The sequence below is a fragment of the Dipteris shenzhenensis genome, chromosome 1 (assembly GCF_047967505.1).
Source record: "Dipteris shenzhenensis isolate YYH24624 ecotype China chromosome 1, Dip_SZ_1.0, whole genome shotgun sequence".
Classification (NCBI taxonomy): Eukaryota; Viridiplantae; Streptophyta; class Polypodiopsida; order Gleicheniales; family Dipteridaceae; genus Dipteris; species Dipteris shenzhenensis.
Genome location: NC_141596.1, coordinates 25554761 through 25574725, shown reverse-complemented (window position 1 = coordinate 25574725; position 19965 = coordinate 25554761). Strand labels below are relative to the sequence as shown.

General features: G+C 40.0%; 1 protein-coding gene across 1 annotated transcript; it reads right to left on the bottom strand.

The window, feature by feature from the left end:
- Nucleotides 1–6634: 6634 nt before the first annotated feature.
- LOC147905597 (uncharacterized) lies at nucleotides 6635–13334 on the bottom strand. The gene is made up of 6 exons (XM_087401797.1): nucleotides 13233–13334; nucleotides 9148–9183; nucleotides 7921–8367; nucleotides 7436–7811; nucleotides 7171–7270; nucleotides 6635–6995 (listed from the first exon to the last, which is right to left on the bottom strand). The coding sequence occupies exons 1-6, from the start codon at nucleotides 13332–13334 to the stop codon at nucleotides 6635–6637; spliced, it is 1422 nt and encodes a 473-aa protein (XP_087257923.1).
- Between the last annotated feature and the right edge of the window lie 6631 nt (nucleotides 13335–19965).

Below are 19965 nucleotides of genomic sequence, written 5' to 3'. Positions count from 1 at the left end.
GCATTGGGAATGGCTGAAAAATAAAGATCCCCATGCAAAAAACATAATACAACATTGGGTGTGGTCAGATGGTGCTACTTCTCAATTTGAATCAGCTCATCGATTCTACTTTGTCTCAAGGTTCAAATCCTTGACTAGTCTAAACATGATGTGGAATTTCTTTGGGTCTAGTCATGGCAAGGGTGAAAATCCTTCTCAGGGGACTTGAAATCCTTCTCAGGGGAGTTGATAACTAGATCCCTCCAGTTGCATTTGGAACAAGAGTAGATGAAAATTCCCAACAAATCACTTGCAAATGAGTGACATCATATAAGAACCAGAGCATGTTTTGGAGACCCGCGTTCTACCAAACTGAATGTGGTGTTTTTATTAAGCGAGCTCTATTAAACACCAAGTAATCCCTCAAGAAAATATCAACGATGCCCATGATGTTGTAACATGGCTTACAACCAACCTCTCCCAATAAACAAAGCCTTAAGAATAGTGTAGTGCGCAGAGTGTTCCATGCCGAAAGTGAATGAAGTGTAAAGAAGAAGCCAACACAATTGTGAGAAAATTAAAGGAGTTCGTAGTTTGCACAGCATATGGGGATTTTCAAACAACCACCTAAATTAAAATAAAGAAAACTTTCTTGCTTTTGCAGTGCGTGCATCATAGGGGATCATGACAATTGTGAGAACATTGCAAGTGCAAAGACATGGGAGCGAGTTCAAGTTTTCCCTCTACATTCAGATGGAGTGACAAATGATGGAGAGACAAACAATGACTCATCACAGTTTGGGGAGAGTTTTGATGACCTCATTGACTACGTGGAAGAGGGAGATAACTTTGTAGTTGTCATTGCCTCAGGGGAGAATGAGGAAGACGACCCATACTTTGTGTTGCAGTGCACAAGACCTAAGTACAAGGTTGAGGAAGCATTCAAGGGTCATTAAGGAACAACCTACAAGGAGTGGGATGTAGTAGTTGGAGCTTTTTGGTACAAAAAAACATCCAAGAGAGACCACAATTATGTTTTGTTACATAAGAGTCCTAAAACTTTTGTGTACACTCATCTAGTAAGAGCTATTAAGTTCCAGATGCAACCTGTGCCACATAGAAAGAAGGGCAAGAGTGTCTTTAAATTGGATTTAGACATGCATGAGCACATCATGGGGTGTCTCAAAGTAGTGGACGACAAAGACTAAGATAGTACTATAAGAAAATGTAGTCTCATTGCAAGGAAACAATATTCCACTTATCTTGGAAAATGAAAAATGTATTTGAGACTACGCTTCTTTAGTAAATCCCAAACAATCACCGTTCTTATTTTATAATTATTTTTGTAAATCCCAAACAATAAATCCCACGCTTGTTTTTAGTATATCCCAAACAACCACTGTGCTTGTTTTAGTAAATCCCATAACTAAATCCTAAATGAATGAATTGTATGCCATTCACCTTGTAATAATAAAAGCAAATCACCATGCTGGTGGCGGTTAATATCCTAGTGTTGTGCAACCAACCACATGCTAGCGAGACCAATTATTCTACACTACCATCATGCTATCCTAAAACAAATTGTATTGTTGCAAAGTGCTATACTAAAACAGTCCCCTTTAGGTTAGTTCGCTTTATCTATTGTCAGATTTTAGCCATTGGACTAGTGAACACAAATCCTAAATGAATGAATTGTATGTCATTCATCTTGTAATCCTAATGTGCAACCAACCTCCAAGCTGCAACTAACCAATGCTATATTAAAACGAATCGCATTGCTACAAAGTGCTATCCTAAAATAGATGCATTGCCCAAGTAAACTTTGGAGAACATTTATAATTCAATAGATTACATCTCAAAGACTCCTTTCCTTCAGGGGTCTGGTTACACATTGCTTTGTCTAGGTCACCTTTTTGAGCTTCCTTATTGCAATCTCGGACATCCTTGCTCCTTTCTTGAAGGGGGCTAGTGCCTCCCCTTAGGGGCCCAGCCCCTCCCTTTATGTTGCTTCCTCTTTCCTACTTTGAGCTCCTTGGTTGCAAGCTCGGTCCTTCTTGCTCCTTTTCTGGGGTTTGGTTCCTCCCTTTAGCCTCCTTTTCTTTGCAGCTATAGGCTCGAGCTTGGGCTTCTTCAATTCAAGCTCCTTGTCCTTTGCGATTTTTGCCCAAAATGGAAAATTGAGCTCTAGCATCTACTTTATTGCTTCTGATAGCTGTAGCAGGCAGGCACATTTGATCTCTCCATGACCTAGCTAGTGGCACCTACTCTACATGCTGAGCTTGCATCCACAAACATCCCAAAGCAAAAAACATGCATAGGGTGGTAATCAGAGCATGCAGTCATCTATGATGTGGATCTTGCAAATAGAGTATTTTGAACCCTGTTGCATAGCATGATAGGCATTCGTTTTAATATTGTGGACGTCAGTACCACAGTCTAACTCTATACATGAAGAAGTTGCTTCTTGATTCCTTCCTCACTGCAAGGTGGCATCTACGGGGTGGTGCCTAAGATTCCATTGGGCTTGCAATTAATTACCACCCACTGCCATGGCCTACAATTAAAATGGCTCATGATTATTTGGATGGCACCATGGGACAGCGAGCTCCTCGGATTTTGATTAATTAAGGTGGTGATTTAAAATGGCTCATGATTATTTGGATGGTACACTAGGTAGCATGCTCATCTCATTTCCTCCGGGTCTCTAGTCATCGCAGTGGCTCAAAGTTTGATTAATATAAGGTCCATGGCATTTGGCATTTGGCTACTTTGATCTCATAAGCCCTTGCTTTTCTCCTTTGCTCCATGCATGCTCCTCCAGCTCTTTTCCACCCTTGCTCTACTTTCCTCCATGCTCCCTCCTCTAACTCTCATCCACTCATCTGCTCCCTTGCTCATCCGCTCCACTGCTCACCTACTCTTTTCACCATACCTATTACTACTATCACCCCTTGATGCAACGAGATCCCAATCTAGTCTTCCTTTTCATATAAGGTCGTTGTCTTGCACTTGTTAGGACTTGAAATGCTTGCTCTTGTGGAATCTTTTCATTCCCTCGATCGATTCTCCCGATATCTATATGTCACCACCTTGAATGGCATGCATACCTTTGGCCTCTATATGGCTATGCTCTATGAATTCCTTGGAGACGTTGACAAAGGGCTACGGATTTTCACATGAAAGTTCTCTTGTCTTGTTAGGGGGGCATATTCTGAGTCCTACATTTGTGCAATGTACATGGTCTTCAGCCTCTCCATCGTCTCCTCCGTTGGCTTCCCAAAAAATTCGAATGCAGCAAGTTGGGATGGCCTCTATGAGTATCTGCAATCGGTAATACTAAGCTATACAGATATCCTCTTTCTATTAGCAATCGAAAATACTAAGTTGTACAAATATCCTCTTCCTCAATGAGACTCACAACCACTCAGCAATGGCTGGATGTAATCTTTTGGCCTCTAAGGCTCTCAGCGATCTTTTGGGTCGTTGGATGTAATCTTTTGGCCTTTAAGGCTCTCAGGAAGAGCTAAGTTTTTGCAAATGTAATCTCTTTTGTTCAATTTTTTCTCCCTGAGGCTCTCAGTATAAACTGTTTTATGAATGTAAGATCCTTTGCTAAATTTTTGCTCCATCAAGCTCTCAATATAGATTGTTGTTAATTTTTATATAAATTGTTATTGGATGTAGATGTGGTCTCTTTTGCTCAATTTTTACTCAATGAATTATAGTTCATTATTTAGATGGCACCACCAAACCTCTAGTCACCGTGGTGTCTCAAATTTCGGCTTGAATGATTATCTAAATGGCACCACAGGGCCTCTAGTCACCGCGATGGCTCGAAATAATTTTGCCCTCATTTAGGATTTATTATAACAAGGACTAAATAAAAGTAGGACTATATTTTTCTTGGTTTAGGACCAAAATAGCGTCAAAATAGCTCCAATAATGACTGCGGTGGTTGCATGGAGATAAATCTAGAAAAATACAATTAAACTTTAAAAAAATGTAATTGACGATATGGCCCTTGAGGGGTCCCCTCTAAGGGCGAGGGCCATATCGACATGCCATATTTGTCCTCGCCCTTATCGACATGCCATATTTGTCACGACAAATATGGCATGTCGATATGGCCCTCGCCCTTAGAGGGGACCCCTCAAGGGCCATATCAACAGTTGCATTTTCCTTGGTTGCACGAAAAAATACATTTTCCTTGGTGCACTAATATATAACACCAAAAACCAGCACGATGGTTGTCATAGATGTCCTTCAGTTTGCCAGCGTGGTGCTTGTCATAAATCTCCTTTTATAATAAGTAAAAATAGGTAACTCCAAGAACCAGCGTGGTGGTCGCTCCTAGCCAACCTTGAATTTTTATTACTTAGGTCGCACGATGCTCGGTGATAGGTGGCAAAGCTACAGCAAATGCTATTCAAAATCTCAACCAAGAGCGTATCGCATCGTGGCCTCAAAATGGCCCCGAAAATAGTTCCACGATTGGCTACACCCAAGCAAACATTGACCCCTTGGGGATAGCCTTTTGGGCTTGAAGGCCAAATTTGGTAGAATCTGGAATAACAGAATCCCATAAAAAATGTCAACCCTCCTTTAGCTATATCTACATTTAAGGCTATTTGGACAAATGCAAAGGGGTCACAAAATTGGGAAAGGAGACATCTGGGCAGTGTAAACACTTCCTAGTCTAAAGGACTAGCTATCAAGAACATCACAGACTAGTGCAATCCATCCAGATTTATAAAAACGGCCATGATTAGCTCTTTAAGGAGACTGAGGAACATGAGGCAAACTATCCCATGAAGACCGACAAGGAATGCTAGTATAAGGATACCATTCAGCTTGTATCTAACTCTAAGTGATGATACTTTAGTAACTATGCTCCTATACCACAGATCATTGGAACAGTTGTTGTGAGTTTACCTTTTTTGTCTAGTACTCATGTTGTATCTAACTCTGATTGATGATACTTTAATAACTATGCTCCTAAACCACAGATCACTGGGACAGTTATTGCTAGTTTACCTTTGTTGTCTAGTACTCCTCATGTTTTTTTTCCTGATGGTGCACCTTCAGACTGAGGCTGAATGTAATGACAAGAGGCCCAAAAAAATTGGGACCCATGGCCTTAAGTGCATTCCATAGTGTGTAGCCATATCAATGAAATGTAACATATGAAATGTTTGCAATAGACTCATGAGTCAAGTGATGGCAACACTAATGTTCTATAGTATGTAACCTTATGAATGAAATTTAACACACTGAACTAAATGAAACATTTGCAATCTCTTAAGTCAAGAGGTGGCAACACTAGTGTCAGTTGTTAGCTTATACTAAAAAAGGCCAATTATGTATTCAATAATGTTTTTTCCCTTTTTCTAAAAGGAAAGAATGAATAAGGCTTTGAGGTGTGTAAACAGACCTTGGAAATTTCTTATCATATATCATATACCAAATCTCGATCATCGACTATAACTTATTTAGCACTCCCTTGCTAAGGATTGCCTTAGTGGTTGAGACTTGGAACTCTAGACTCACTTAGAAAGATCCTCAATTGTTTTAAATGGCTTGTTTTTCTTCATGTAGCCTAATGGCTCTCACCTTTAATTCCTCCATTAGTTTGCTCATCTATACTTGCCATCTACATATTTTAAAGACCCTTAATCTCAATACATTATATGATACGTATAACTCCACCGAAGGAGAAACAAATTGAAAGGGCCTTTATTTTTTAAATGGAGAAAGTGAATTGATTTCTTAGGTGGAAAGGTGGAGGTTGGCTAAGGTTAAAGAAAGAGATTCTAATTTTCATGCAAGGGGGTACTTAAGACATTCTTTACCTACTCATAGGGTCTTTCCTCTAAGCTACATGAAGATATTATGAAAGAGTACTTAGAGTGAGACATAACTCTCTTAGTTACTCCCTTCCCCGTTTTTTTGGCCTGCCCTCTCGGTAGCCTTGGCAACGCTTCAAATTTGGCAAAGCAAAAATTAGGCATTTTTAGAATTGCTTTTTTCCTATTGGACAATATGTTCTCTTCTTCTTTGGACTTGAATGCAGACTTTAAAGTGGTTGACTCTCTCTCTCTCTCTCTCTCTCTCTCTCTCTCTCTCCCCTTCTTTATCTCCTCAAGTCTTCTTACATACCATCTCCACCTTTTCTCCCTCCCCCCCCAACCCTCCCCGCCCCCCTCTCTCTCTCTCTCTCCCTATATCTCATGTAGTCCTCCTCTACACCATTTCCTTTTTGTTTCCTTTTTTTGATCTTGGATTAAATATCATTCACCTTGTTTCCCAACCCTCCCTCCTAGCTTTTCCATTAATTGATATATTTTGAATTCTTTTCAATTGGGGGACCTATATTTGGCATAAGTGTTTGATCCATAGGCACTATAAGGATCATGTATGGAACGTGGATCTTAACAAGGTGCATGCTCTAACCATCTAAACTTTTACGTGGCATTTTAACTCTATTATAACAGCATGTTGACTTCCTGTTTCATAAAAAGTAGTAGCTTATAGCATTGTCAAGGAGTAAAGCGGAAGGTGCCTTGCTTTTCAAACTGAGGAGGAGCATCATACCAAGGTTTTAGAGAGAAGAAGTTGCCTTGACTTTCAAAGTGAGGAGCAGCATCATTCCAAGGTTTTAGCAAGAAGACAGCAGCCAATTTCGACATGCACTCTTGCAGAGCATAGGAACTTCATCCACCCCTCCTCCCTGGATGTTGAGAATAAGACTGTCCACTACAGCATCCACAATGTTGTCGCTCAGGCTCAAGCCAAACCGCAGGGCTAAGTGTAAGCGTTTTGCTTCATCTCTTCGTTCCGGATTGTCCTGCAGCATGGGATTCGGATGATCTCCAGTCAGAACAATCCCTTCCTCCACCTTTTCCAGGCACAAATACACAAGTGTGTTGGCGATCTCGTCCTGGTGCAGCTTCTTTCCACCAGAGTATTCCTGGAAGAAGCAGTGCATTGCCTTCACAACGGACTCAAGCTTTTCCTTGCTGCTGCACAAAAAGAACATGTAGACGGAGTTCAGCAACAGCGTCCTGCTCTCGGATTTTAGATTTGACTAGATCATTGCCTAGAAGACTTTCTCCAACAATCTGAAATTTCACATTAGGCGCTTCAGAGAAATTAGAAGTTTTTATGAAGCCGAAACGACTTCATCCTGATTACCTTGCCTTGTCTGCGGGGGAATCATAAACATAACGCTCGAACATCGCACTCAACAAACACTCCGTCTCGTCCGGGAAGCAATCGAAAAGAAGCAGCCGTCCTGTATTACATACAGTAGTACATTGCCTGAACGCTGATAGCAAGAAAGCAAATCTCGGCTTCGTATATCTCGGTTACAACTCAAGCTGAATAGAACCTCTGTTGTGTAAACCTGCTAACCACTGTGACGCTTACTGAAGCCACTCACAATCACAAGAGACCTTACCGCACCCAATTACTGCAACAAGTTGTAGTCCCCCTGTCGGCGCATTGAGGAATGGGAAGATGAGATGGGCAATGGCACCGAGTGTCAGAGATCCGCGATGCATATAAACCAAATCCATCAATCCAGCCAGAACGTACTCACGGACGTTGAAATCCTCGACGTAAAGCGATACTTCGAAGACTGGAAGAAATTTGGAGAATATGTAGTTGGAATGGAAACTGCAGGCGACAGCTAATCTAAGTGTCTGAAGCCGAGCCTCCTTTTGCTGAGATTGTAGACCACGCCGGATGAAACCTGCCAGTCGGCTGCCTTCAGCTCCCCCTACATGAGTACCCTCGCTGATGCCATTACCAATTTCTTCGTCTTCCATCACAAACTGGCAAACAAATTTTTGGTAACGTCAGTTGTTTTTCACCTAGTCTACCAGTAGAAATCGCGAAGTCTTCAAAGCATACTGGACGCATCTGCAAGCGAGTAAATTTCACCTGCAGCAAACGACTCTCGTCGCAGATGTTCCAACACACCTCTTCCTCTACCACAGATAACATGATTTGGAGCTCCGGATTAGACATTTCCTTCGCATTTATCTTTGTTTGCGCAATTTGGATGGCTTCTCTGAGGCCGTAGAAACTGCAACCTACTATGCGCTTTGCATAATCGATCAACTGTCTCGCTTTGAAGGTGGATTTGGACTTGAACGCTTTGAATACGAGCTCACTCGAAAGGATTTTTTTAGTCTCTAAAGGCAATTGGAAACCGGCGGTTCGCAAACTACTAAGAATGCTATCCAGCGCGGTAAGGTCGTCACATTCTGTCAGAAAATTGAGGCGATCGAGGAGGGGAAGAACTTCATTTTCCAGGAGAAATGCATTCTCGGAGCTGGTGGAGAGCTTCCGAATGTAGATTGAGAAGAGAAGCCAGAATTCAGAGCTCTTAGAACACAGTGTCATGGCTCCTGAAGCTGTGAAGCATACACCAATTGCACCTATTAATATGCTATGGAAAGATGAACAGAAATAAAAAATTTCTCGGTAATTTAAATGACATTTGCACACAAGATGTCAAGCTACTTAACGAGGATGCTATTATCGAAAACACCACAAACAGATGATGACTTATACAAATCTGCAGGTGGAGACGACTCCTAAGAAGGATTTCGTGAATGCCATCCGATTGACTGCACGATCAGAAATCAGTGATTATGGCGATCTATCCGATTGATGATCAAGAAACAGTGATTATGGCGATCTATCCAAGCCAAGGATGCTGCCTTACCTCAAAAAATGGTGATGAAGAGCATGAAGGCGTTGATTCCTGGTGCATCCAGAAGCTTGAACGCTACCTCCATCGGAAGAAATCTGCAGAGTGAGCTTAAGCCATTTCTTTTAATTCTTAGCTTAATATTACTTAATCAACTCGGATTAGCGTTTCCTAATCCCTGACCTATATCCAATCCAAGAAGGCCAACAAGGTGGAGAATCCACTCTAAGTCTTGCTTTTTGTTAAGATCATGGACAGAATGGAAACGTGACACATAAAAAACCCCACCACCGCCACAAATGCAAGAACCATTATTGGCCCTTCACATACCGTGTACAACCAGGCGACTAGACTCTGGAACAAGAGAGAATGTGAAGAGCATGAAGCCAAGACAACCTGGAGAAGATGAAGAGGATGCAAGTGGAGGCGGTTACTAACATACTAATAGACACTAACTGTGAACTAACTAAACTTACTTTGCACTCTAACTATAATTAGCATCCTACTAAAATGAAGTAAGCGTTGACCACGAAGATGAAATTGGGCTATGTTTGACCTTTTATAGAATTGTCAGGTTTTCTTAGCTATCTTGAGCCGATAGTAAAAAAATACAAGACTAATGCATATCTTCTAACATTTGGAGTGTTCCTGCATAAAGTTCTTGCATAAATAATTTGACCTCATGGTCTAAACTTTCTCCAATGTTTGGTGTGGAAAATTTGAACCTCTCTCTCTCTCTCTCTCTCTCTCTCTCTCTCTCTCTCTCTTTCTCTTTAATCCAAATTATGTTTATGAAAAATTATAATCTCAATGGACTTCTTTTACAATGTTGCTTCTTAAAGTCAACAAATTGTGAAAGTGTATGCATGGGCTAATAATGGTTGGGCCACCAGGCTGCATGCAGTTTCTTGACGCTTTATTTGAGAACTTTCAAGTTGGCATTTGGTGAACAGCTATGCACAAGAATGTAATGGCAATCATTGAGTGTTTACAACTTCATGTATAGAAGAAATTACCTTTTTTTATGGTGTGGAGTCAAGAACAATGCTACATACATCCAGGGGAAAAAGTATACAGACCAGATAAAATGGGAGTAGAAGTAATGTTCAAGCCTTTGACACTTGTTTAGAACCAATGGGCTGATATTTCCAAACACGATAGAACCGTCCTCATAGATGATAGTCCATACAAATGATAGCCTGTAGGGAATTTTTTTTCCAATAATATTCAATTGTGATCATTAGATTTGGTATTGATTGATGAGCTACTACCCTTCTTGTTTTGTCTGGAGGTCGTAGAGCGGATGTACATGAAGTGATAAACTTTGACAGATATGGTCAATCACCTGTGGAATTTGGACACCCTTTGTATCCCCATTGCATGAATGTAATTATTGAATGGAATACAATCAATAGTGAGGGAGAGCCAGACGCTTCTTCAACCAACTCCAACATCAGAGGTGATGAGCACGAAAAGGCCGTGACATACAATTCCAAAGCCCTATCTAGTACACAAACACAATTTGTAGGTATTTCTCAAAATCCACCCAGTTACTTAAGTTCATTAGAAGTGTCAACGTTGAGAGGAATTAGTCGTGTGTCTAGTTTAAAAGACATGGTGGCCATGCACATTGCTTAACAATTGGGATATGATAAACCATTCATTAATGGTGCTGTAGCAAAGCACTATATAGGACAACTCCAAATCTTTTATTTAAAAAAATGATTAATGTAATATATTCAAGTGTGATGTATAATGGATCTTCTATAGTGGATTATATTAATATAATAATATATTGTCTTGTGTTAGTCTCTAGAAATTTTTTATAACATTCTTGCATTTGTGATTTTTACTAGATTGGAGGATAGGAAAAGGAGAAGTATGTGTGCTATGCAAATATACTATTGTTCACGATGAATTCAAACCGTCTACCTTACCACTCCAAGAAAGTAAGCATTTAGCTTTGAGTGCTAATGAAGCATGAAAATGAAAAGATGAAAAATGATAAAAATGCAATTTGTACACTTTGATGAATGATAAGCCAAACTAGATGAATGACAAGCCAAACAAAAAAGCTATCAATAAGAAGTGCATGAAAATAGCTAGTTAATATGGTGGATGATCTTTATAGCACATATATTGTGTGGGTGCACATAGATTCTCTCCTTACAATTTGCATGCATGTTTTACACTAGCTATGCATACAACTTATGCTCACAAATCTTCATACACAAATGCATGGGTTGTGCACACTAGGGTTCACTATATAGAAAACTAGACGATCACGTGCATTCAAGGGGTATATTAGAAATCCCTTACCTATTATGAATTTTGAGTAAATAATATGGTTTTCTATATGAACTTCATCTCTTTTAAAAATCCCGTTTAAAAAAGTCCTTATGTAAATTATATTTCTATAAACTTGCATCCATTTTAAAATCCCTTTGGGTAATTATATTTATGTAAGCCTACATCTAAAAAGTGAATTTAATAAGACCTTATGTTGAACTAACATGATAATCACATAATTTTAAGTGAACCCCTTGAGGTTGTGCATGAAGAATTATATGGTTGTCTTTGATACAATGTTACATGTGACTATTCTAATACAAAGCAACAATGTTTTTTAGAATCAATAAAGGTGATGCATGCACGCGCGCGCGCACACACACACACACATTAACCTTGCAAGGCAACCCACCCACACCCACTAATCAGTGTTCATGAAGGAAAAAATCTCAACCAACTAGTTTTTGTTGAATGGCAACTGAGAAATTTGAAATTATAATCGGAAGTTGACTAGCAATAGAGATCTTCAAACACCTTTGTCCCTCTCCTACATAATAATCTTATCAAATTTGTCTTCCACTCCTTTTCATCTACCGGTGTCAAATTTGGGTTTTGCTTGTGCCATCCAATAATGAGCTTCGACACTCCTCGTATCTCTTTCATTGCATACAATTGATATAGTTTTTCTATTATTCACCACTTAAACAACTGAAGCTTCTCCATTAGCAAATATGTCAAACACAACTTCATGCTCCTCCATGTATGCATCCACTATGTTGATGATCGCATATCTTTTCTTCTCTATTAATGTCTTTGCTACCCTTGATTCCTCATCTTGACCTTCATCATCCTCATCATCCTCAACTTAACATTAGAAATATTTGGCTTGTTGGCATGGTTCATGTAATGCTCAAGGGGATTGAAACTCTTACCCTTGCTAACAATTGTCGATGCAACATATGAATCATATGCACCACTAGCAAAAGTGTCACAACTCATTATAAAGTCAATAGTCCCTCTCAACATCTTGTACTGTCTAGAGACGTTCTCAAGATGCAACGATTTGCCTGTGAGTCACAAACAACAAGCACATGAATTGCTTTGGATCACTTGTCATCTCAAGTAGTGACTTCAACACCATCTTGAACTTGAAATCATTCCATGTCATCCCATCTACAACATGTGTTGCATCCAGAGGCCAGTATACTCATTACGATTTTTTTCTATCAAAATAAAGTTTTGGCCATCTGGTCAAACCTTCTTCATCTTGCTTGCTTGTCTAGCCATTGTGGACATTTAGACCATGTCCAAATCTTGACAAATCAAGGAGTTTTGGCTATAGGGCCAAATCAAGAAAATGTGGCCAAAACCTTGTATCAGAATATGAAAAGTTTTTGGCCATCTCGTGAAAATTTCTACAGTTTTCTTTTTTGGCTGGCCATTATAGAGATTTAGACCTTGAAAAAATCTTGATGACTCAAGAGGCTTTGGCCATATGGACATAACAAGAAGATTTGGCCATAAGGTGGAAACTTTGTATCCCCATTCTTTGGAAATAGGATCTTGCTACTCCAACATTAAACACAATCTCTTGGAATTTTCTCCTATGTTATTCTCCAAAGAGTGGTAAGGGTATGTGACAAATTTCTAACCTTGTGTCTAAAACTTTTGAGGGAAATATACTCATTAGGATTTTTTTTAGGTGAAACCTTCTTTAGGAAGCTTGCTTGTGTAGCCATTGTGGACATTTAGACCTTATCGAAAACTTGACAAAATGATAAGATTTGGCCCTATGGTATAACCTTCTTTAGGTTCTTGTTTATTTGGAAGCAAATCTAACAATGTTTTTTGCCCCAAGGTTTGAAATTTGTATCCCCATCATTTACAAATAGGATGCGACAATTTTTTTTAACTCGTTAGGATTATGTTAGTGTCAAAATAGATTTTTGGCCTTTTGGTGAAACTTTTTTCTTGCTATTTTGACCATATTAGAGATTTAGAGACACAGAGAGAGAGAGAGAGAGAGAGAGAGAGAGAGAGAGAGAGAGAGAGGGAGGGAGAGAGAGATTCTTAGGAGAAAGAGAGTTATGGAGAAAGAGGGATAGAGAGAGCGAGCGCAAGCATGAGAGTGAGTGAGAGAGATAGAATTCAAGGCCGTTGTGACAGTTTGTGAAGAGAATGGTGAGAGAGACAAAGAGAGAATGGCTAAGAGCGACAACATTGAAGATGAGTGCAGGATCCCACTTACCTTGGCCATCATGGCCCTCTCCTCATCTGATTTCGAACTATCTGCCTGATTCAGTTTCACATATGGAGGCAAGGGAGTACTTGCTGCCTTCCACCCCTCCATATTAAAATGCTACAATACTTTTGTAACATACTCCTTCTATGAAAGCCAAAGGAGTTTCCTTCTCCAGTCACGCGTGATGCGCATACCAAGAATATGACCTACAGGTGTCCCAAATCCTTCATGTCAAAGGCCTCATGAAACTTGGCCTTCAATGCATCAAGCTCATAAGTGTTCTTGCTAGCCAATAGCATATCATCCACATAAAGTGCGAGTATCAGACTATCATCCTTAGCCCTTTTAGTGTATAGGCAGTGATCAATCTCACTTCTTCTGAAACCCTGGGACTGAATGAAAGCATCAAACTTGTGATACCATTCTCTAGGCGCTTGCTTAAGGCCATAGAGACTCTTTTTCAGGTTGTAAACCAAATGCTCTTTGCCCTTTTCTTCAAAGCCTTCCAACTGTACCATGTAAATTTTCTCATCCAAATCCCCATGTAAGAAAGCTGTCTTGACATCCATCTGCATAAGCTTCTTATCCTGTGCTGCCACAAGTCCAAATACACATCTCTGTGTGGTCATCTTCACAACTGGAGAGAAGATCTCATCAAAGTTCACACCCTTCTCTTGCTTGAACCCTTTGGCAACCAAACGAGCCTTGTACTTAAGCACATCGTCACCCGTGACCATCTTGTAGACCCATTTACATGGCAATGCTTTCTTTCCATGTGGCAACGAAACCAAGTCCCAAGTCTTATTCTTTATGAGTGAACTCATCTCTGATTACATAGGATACTCCCACTTGCACTGATCTTCACGCATCATAGCCTCTCTATAGCAAGAATGCTCCCCGCAATCAGTATAAGCACCACATAGTCTACCCGTGGAACAAATTTCTCAGGCGGTCTAGACACTCTAGATGTTCTTCTCAAGGGCATTTCAGCTTGCTGTACCACTTGCAAATGAGCCACATTTGTCTCATCGTTTCCACCAATAGATGATTCATCAACTGTCCTCGATTATGTACCTATGGGAGTACATGGGGGCACCATTTCTTGCACAATCGGTGCATGGATAGCGTTCTGTCTATCAACATATGCAGGTGGATTCACATCCTCGAGAGTGATTCTCCTCATTTCCACATCCCTCATGGGTGTCTTATGCATCTTCTTCTCATTGAAGACCACATCATGGCTTCGTATGATTTTTTCTTCTTTTGGATCCCAGAGACGATAGCCCATCTCTCCACTTTCACCATAACCCAAAAAGATGCATTTCCTAGACTTAGGATCTAGCTTTTTCTGAAGCTCTTTTGACACATGTGCATATGCCTCACACTCAAATATACGCAAATGAGAGTAGGTGGGCTTCTTGCCACTCCATGCCTCTTCAAGAATACCACCATCAAAACTCTTACTAGGTGATCTATGGATCACATGCATTGTTGTCTTCATTCCCTCAGCCCAAAAACCACCAAAAAGACTTGCATTGTAAACCATACATTACAACCTTTCCTAAATGCTGCAGTTCATCTGTTCTACAATTGGATTCTGCTCTGGAGTACAAGGGGACGTGAACTCCCTCTTGATCCCATGTGTATCACAAAAATGTTGAAAGTCATCAGAGATATACTCTCCACCATTATCGGTCTATAGGCATTTAAGCATTCTACCTGACTGATTTTCAGCCAAAGCCAACCATTTTTGAAATACCTAGAACACATCGCTCTTCCGAGCTATAGCATAAGCCCATACTTTCCTAGTTGCATCATCAATGAAAGTCACATAGTATTCATCCCTGCCTAATGATCGTGTAGGCATGAGACCACATATGTCTGAATGCACCAAATCAAGCCTTTCAAGATCTTTCTTTCTCCTTATTTTATGGGCTGATTTAGTCTGCTTGCCATAGAGACAATGCTCACAAAATTCAAAATCAGAAAAACTCAAATGCGGTACATAACCCAAATGGCATAAGAGTTTCATTCCATTCTGGCTCATGTGCCCCAACCTACAATGCCACAAAGAAGTACTTCAACATGATCAGATACCCCTGATACATGTAAGGGATACAAAGTCCCACACTTGGCACCCCTGGCCAAAACCATAGAGCCCTTCTGAATTTTTAAACATTGAAAGCCAAAAGTGGTATGAAAACTAGCATCATCTAGCTAGCTTGCTAAAATGAGACTCTTGGTCAACTTAGGCACATGTCTCACATTTTTCAAAACAAATGTAGACCCATTTGCAAAAGAAAACTTTATGTCACCTGCTCCCACTATGTCACATGCATAGTTATTTCCAAGATGCATACAACCTATCTTTCCACTGTCATAAGTGAAGAACCATTCCCTATGGGGAGTAACATGGAATGTAGCACTAGAATCCAAAATCTAATCCTAGGAATATGCATCATCTGAATTGTTAATAAGCAAGTCTACAGGTAGACTAGACATGAAGAGAATGTCATTGTCACTATCATCAGCGACCATTCCCTATGGGGTAACATAGAATGAAGCACCAGAATCCAAAATCTAATCCTGGGAATATGCATCATCTGAATTGTTAAGCAAGTCTGCAGGTAGACTAGACATGAAGAGAATGTCATTGTCACTATCATCAGTGACTGCATTAATCTCCTAATCTTGATTTTTTCTTTGTCCTCCCTTGGACTCTCTTCCTTCTTATTTACATCCCAATTCACATTCTTTTTCTTATCCTTTTGCTCTCTTTTCAGCTTGTAGCAATACTTTTTCATGTGGCCCTTCTTGCCACAGTGGTAATGTTCAATGTTCCGTGCCCTGGATTTGCTATGAGACTTCCCTCTTTCTTGGGACTTCCTCCTGAACTGTGATTTGCCCCTTTGTACATTTAAGGCTGCATCTTGTTTATTGCCATCCAGAGACTTTCGTCTAATCTCCTTGACCAACAAGCCACCCATAACATCATCAAACTTCAGTACTCCACCAAGTGTAGAGTTACTGACAGCTATACAGAAGGTATCCCATGAGGATGATAATGAACATAAGAGGAATATTGCCTTAGTCTCCGCATCAAAATTCATCTTCTAAGCCTGAAGCTGGCTGAAAATAATATTGAATTCATTCAAGTGAGAAGCAATGGAGATCCTTTCCTTCATCTGCAGCTCAAACAACCTCTTTATGAGGTAAACTTTATTAGAGGCAGTTTCCTTCTCATAAGTGGCACATAATTTCTTCCACAAATCTTATGTAGTCTACTCATTTATTATTGTAAAATAAACTGACTCTACAAGATGAAGTCTAATAGTAAACTTTGCTAATGCATCCAACTCATTCCAATCATCCTCATACATATCTACAAGCTTAGCTCCAATCCCTGCCAAGGGTTTAATGTGCCTCTTTAAATAAGCAAATCCCTTATCTATTCTTTCCGTAAAGAAAAGTTTATCCCATCAAACTTTTTAATGCTAAAAAACTCCTTTTCAGAAATGGAAGAGGATCCCATGATGCAAATGAAACAAAATCCCAAATGCTAGTACCTGCAAGAGAGAAATCACACCAAATACCAAGTACACCTAAATGTGTATGCCAAAATAGAAGAGAATATCACCAAACCTCAAAGGCTCAAAGCATCAAAATGCATCTGACTCATGTGAATATACTATGCATCCATATTAAGGTATATCCAAGAAATTACAGCCCCACGACAATGACCACTAGTGAAAATAAAACCTGGGATGTCTCAAACATGGGCGTCACTGCATAATTGAACTCAACAAGACAATCTATAAATATCTCTCTTCTGCCACCACAACTCTAAAATCTCATCCAAGGATGGAATAAGAGCCAGTCAACCCTTGCATTTACTTGCAAAAATGAACCTTAGGAAACTTAACCTTAGTCAAAATGCCACATGGCAATCAATGAGAAGGTCTTGGAAACTTTGAGAAATTTCCTTCACAGAGACGACAGAAAAAACACAGAGAAGCATAACTCCCTCGATTCTTCACGGAATGGCAAACAGCTTTGTAGACAGATGTTTCACGTAGTCTTGAATCCAACGGGATAGACAGCTCTACAAATAAAGCCCTGGATGTTGAGATCCCACTCACACAGGAAAATGACGAAATGAAGACGGTGGAGTAGATAGAGCTTCACCACAACTTCAAAACTTCACGGAATCAGAAGTAGCTTCACAAGTAGAAGTTTTGGACCACTTTGAATCCAGTGGGAGTGTCTGAACTGCAAATGGTGGCCTGGATATGGAGATCCAACACACGAAATCTGCGCACGAAATTGAATTTCGCCACTTTTCACAGGAGTTGTAACTTTTCACTTAAAACTCGGATGACAAAGATGCAAAAACAAAAAATGTACTCAAAGTCTTCTACAACTTTTCTTTCGATCTTAGGGTGAGATTTAGCTTCTAGAGAAAGATATATTTATCACAAGACTCTCATATCTAAAATAGACTGTCTTTTGCCTCCAAAACCACCTGCTGGCTTGCCAAAAACCACTTAAAGAACTTTTTAAAGGTTTCTACAAGGTCTTTGCACATCAGGATGCAGGTAAAGACACCCAACAGAGCTTATCCTTCCTTCCACAGAGCTGTAGCAGCAGACTTCAAGCTCCAGGCTCACACCTGGGCTCAACTAGAACACCCGCACTCTGATACAAGTTAAGAGATCTCAACAACAGAAGCGGAATGGAAGAAGGTGAGAGAGAGGGAGAGCCAGAAAAGAGAGTCACACAAGTTTTAGTAGGTGCAGAACACCCTAATCTTCTATGTCATCCATATATATGTGTGTTTGAGTATTGTACATAATTGGGGTTGAGGTACAATGGCCTTTAACCCCCACAGTTTGTGTCAATTTAATAAGGTGGCCTATCAAGAGACTCACATTTGAGGATGGAAGACCATTGCTAGAGAACGAAGACATAGGTGGTAACATGTGTGAATAGACAGAGTTGATGGAATAGAGTGTTCTAGCGAGGATTTCATCCCAAGCAAGAATTCAATCTACAAAAAAAAGAGATTGTATTGTATGGTGAATCAGAAGGCTAGGGTTATCGCTCAAAAGGCATCTACATTGAGGTTATGTGTGGATGATATTTAACAAGTGGCTGTGATAAAAAATGTTAACTCACTAGTAGGGAAGCAATAAAAGAGATTCGCAAATACTTTTGGAGCTTCAACTTGGAAGCACGCACGCACACTGTGTATGATATTTTTGACTCGTCAAATCGAGTTGACAGCGTGGGTACATGAAGATATAATTTTGTGGTTAATGGGAAGGATGTGTGTACACTGGCATGGTACAAGATATATGGCATCCCAAAGACCTCATTTTATAGGTATAGAGGACAGTATAAGCAAGGTGTGTGTAGTGCCATCCATGGAAACAAAGGGGTTTTAAGGAAAGCTTGGAATCACACAGATTGAAAGAGTAGTTATGAGAGACTTTGTGGAGAAGAATGTGGATAAATTGCTACACAAAAGCCGAACAGGTGAAGATGGGTCAAGGAATATACAATTACCAATATCGGACATGTATAAGCAAGTAGACATATCGAGCAAAGTTAATACAACCTTGGGCCAGCTAGGGTACAAGCAGATGTCTATGTCCACGTTCAATAGAATATGGACCACAAAGTCCAAGCATGTAAGTCATGCAAAGACCAGTGAAAACTCCAAGTGCAGCATTTGTTCGGAGATCAAAGAACAGTTGGGGGCAACAAAATGTATACAAGAACGTGATAAACTATTGAGGCGACGTCGATGTCACATGATACAATAACAAAGCTGTAGAAACCTCTATTATGCCTAGCGTTTGACATTGCAATTGAATCCATAAAAAAACTTGTGTATCATACATGACAAGATGGATCAATAAAAGATAGCAATACCAAGATTGAGGATGCGATCGAAAGAGACGGACAAATGCCCCCAATTGTCAGTTTCATTAACAGGAGTGATTCCACATGGGCATGGGAAAGGGTAATATGGTCACTTGGGATTGGGATTATGACCTCATGATCCAAACTTTACTATTGTATCATTGTCCATGTGTGTACGAAACTTAGAGAGGTTGGAGAGACATGAGAAGGGTGATCTGGCAAAGGATGGTATGCTAAGATCAGCAATGCACTTCTACGTGCAAGAAATTCACAAAAGGCACTGGATCATCACCAAGGTAAGATCAATCAAAACATGTGTGTGGATAAGATGGTGTTCGAATGGAGTTTAAATGACTACATGAAAACTTACAACTACAGTTGGACAATTGTGGGAACTTAGAGAATAAAAAGCGCAACTTTGCATTTTTATCGCTCTTGGGGACATTAGGGACCTTCAAGATGATTCAACTAGGATTTCTTATGGTGGGTCATACATGAGGACATTGATGCCATATTTAGCAAACTCTCTAAGAAGCTCAAGACAAGCATGACTTTCACTTTCCCACACCTAACGCATCATTTTCAAATGCGTCAATCTTCAAGGCCCGCACCATTCCTAATAACCCATGTCCCTGATTTCAAAGAGTTACATTCGATGGCTTCTTATGTGATGGGCAACATGCATTGATAGGACATTCAAAGCCATTACAATTTAGATTTTATATGAAAGGGAACATGCCAAGCATCCAAGCCACAACATATCCAATGATGGATCACCACATCCATATCTGACTTCGCACTCAATTTGCAGAAG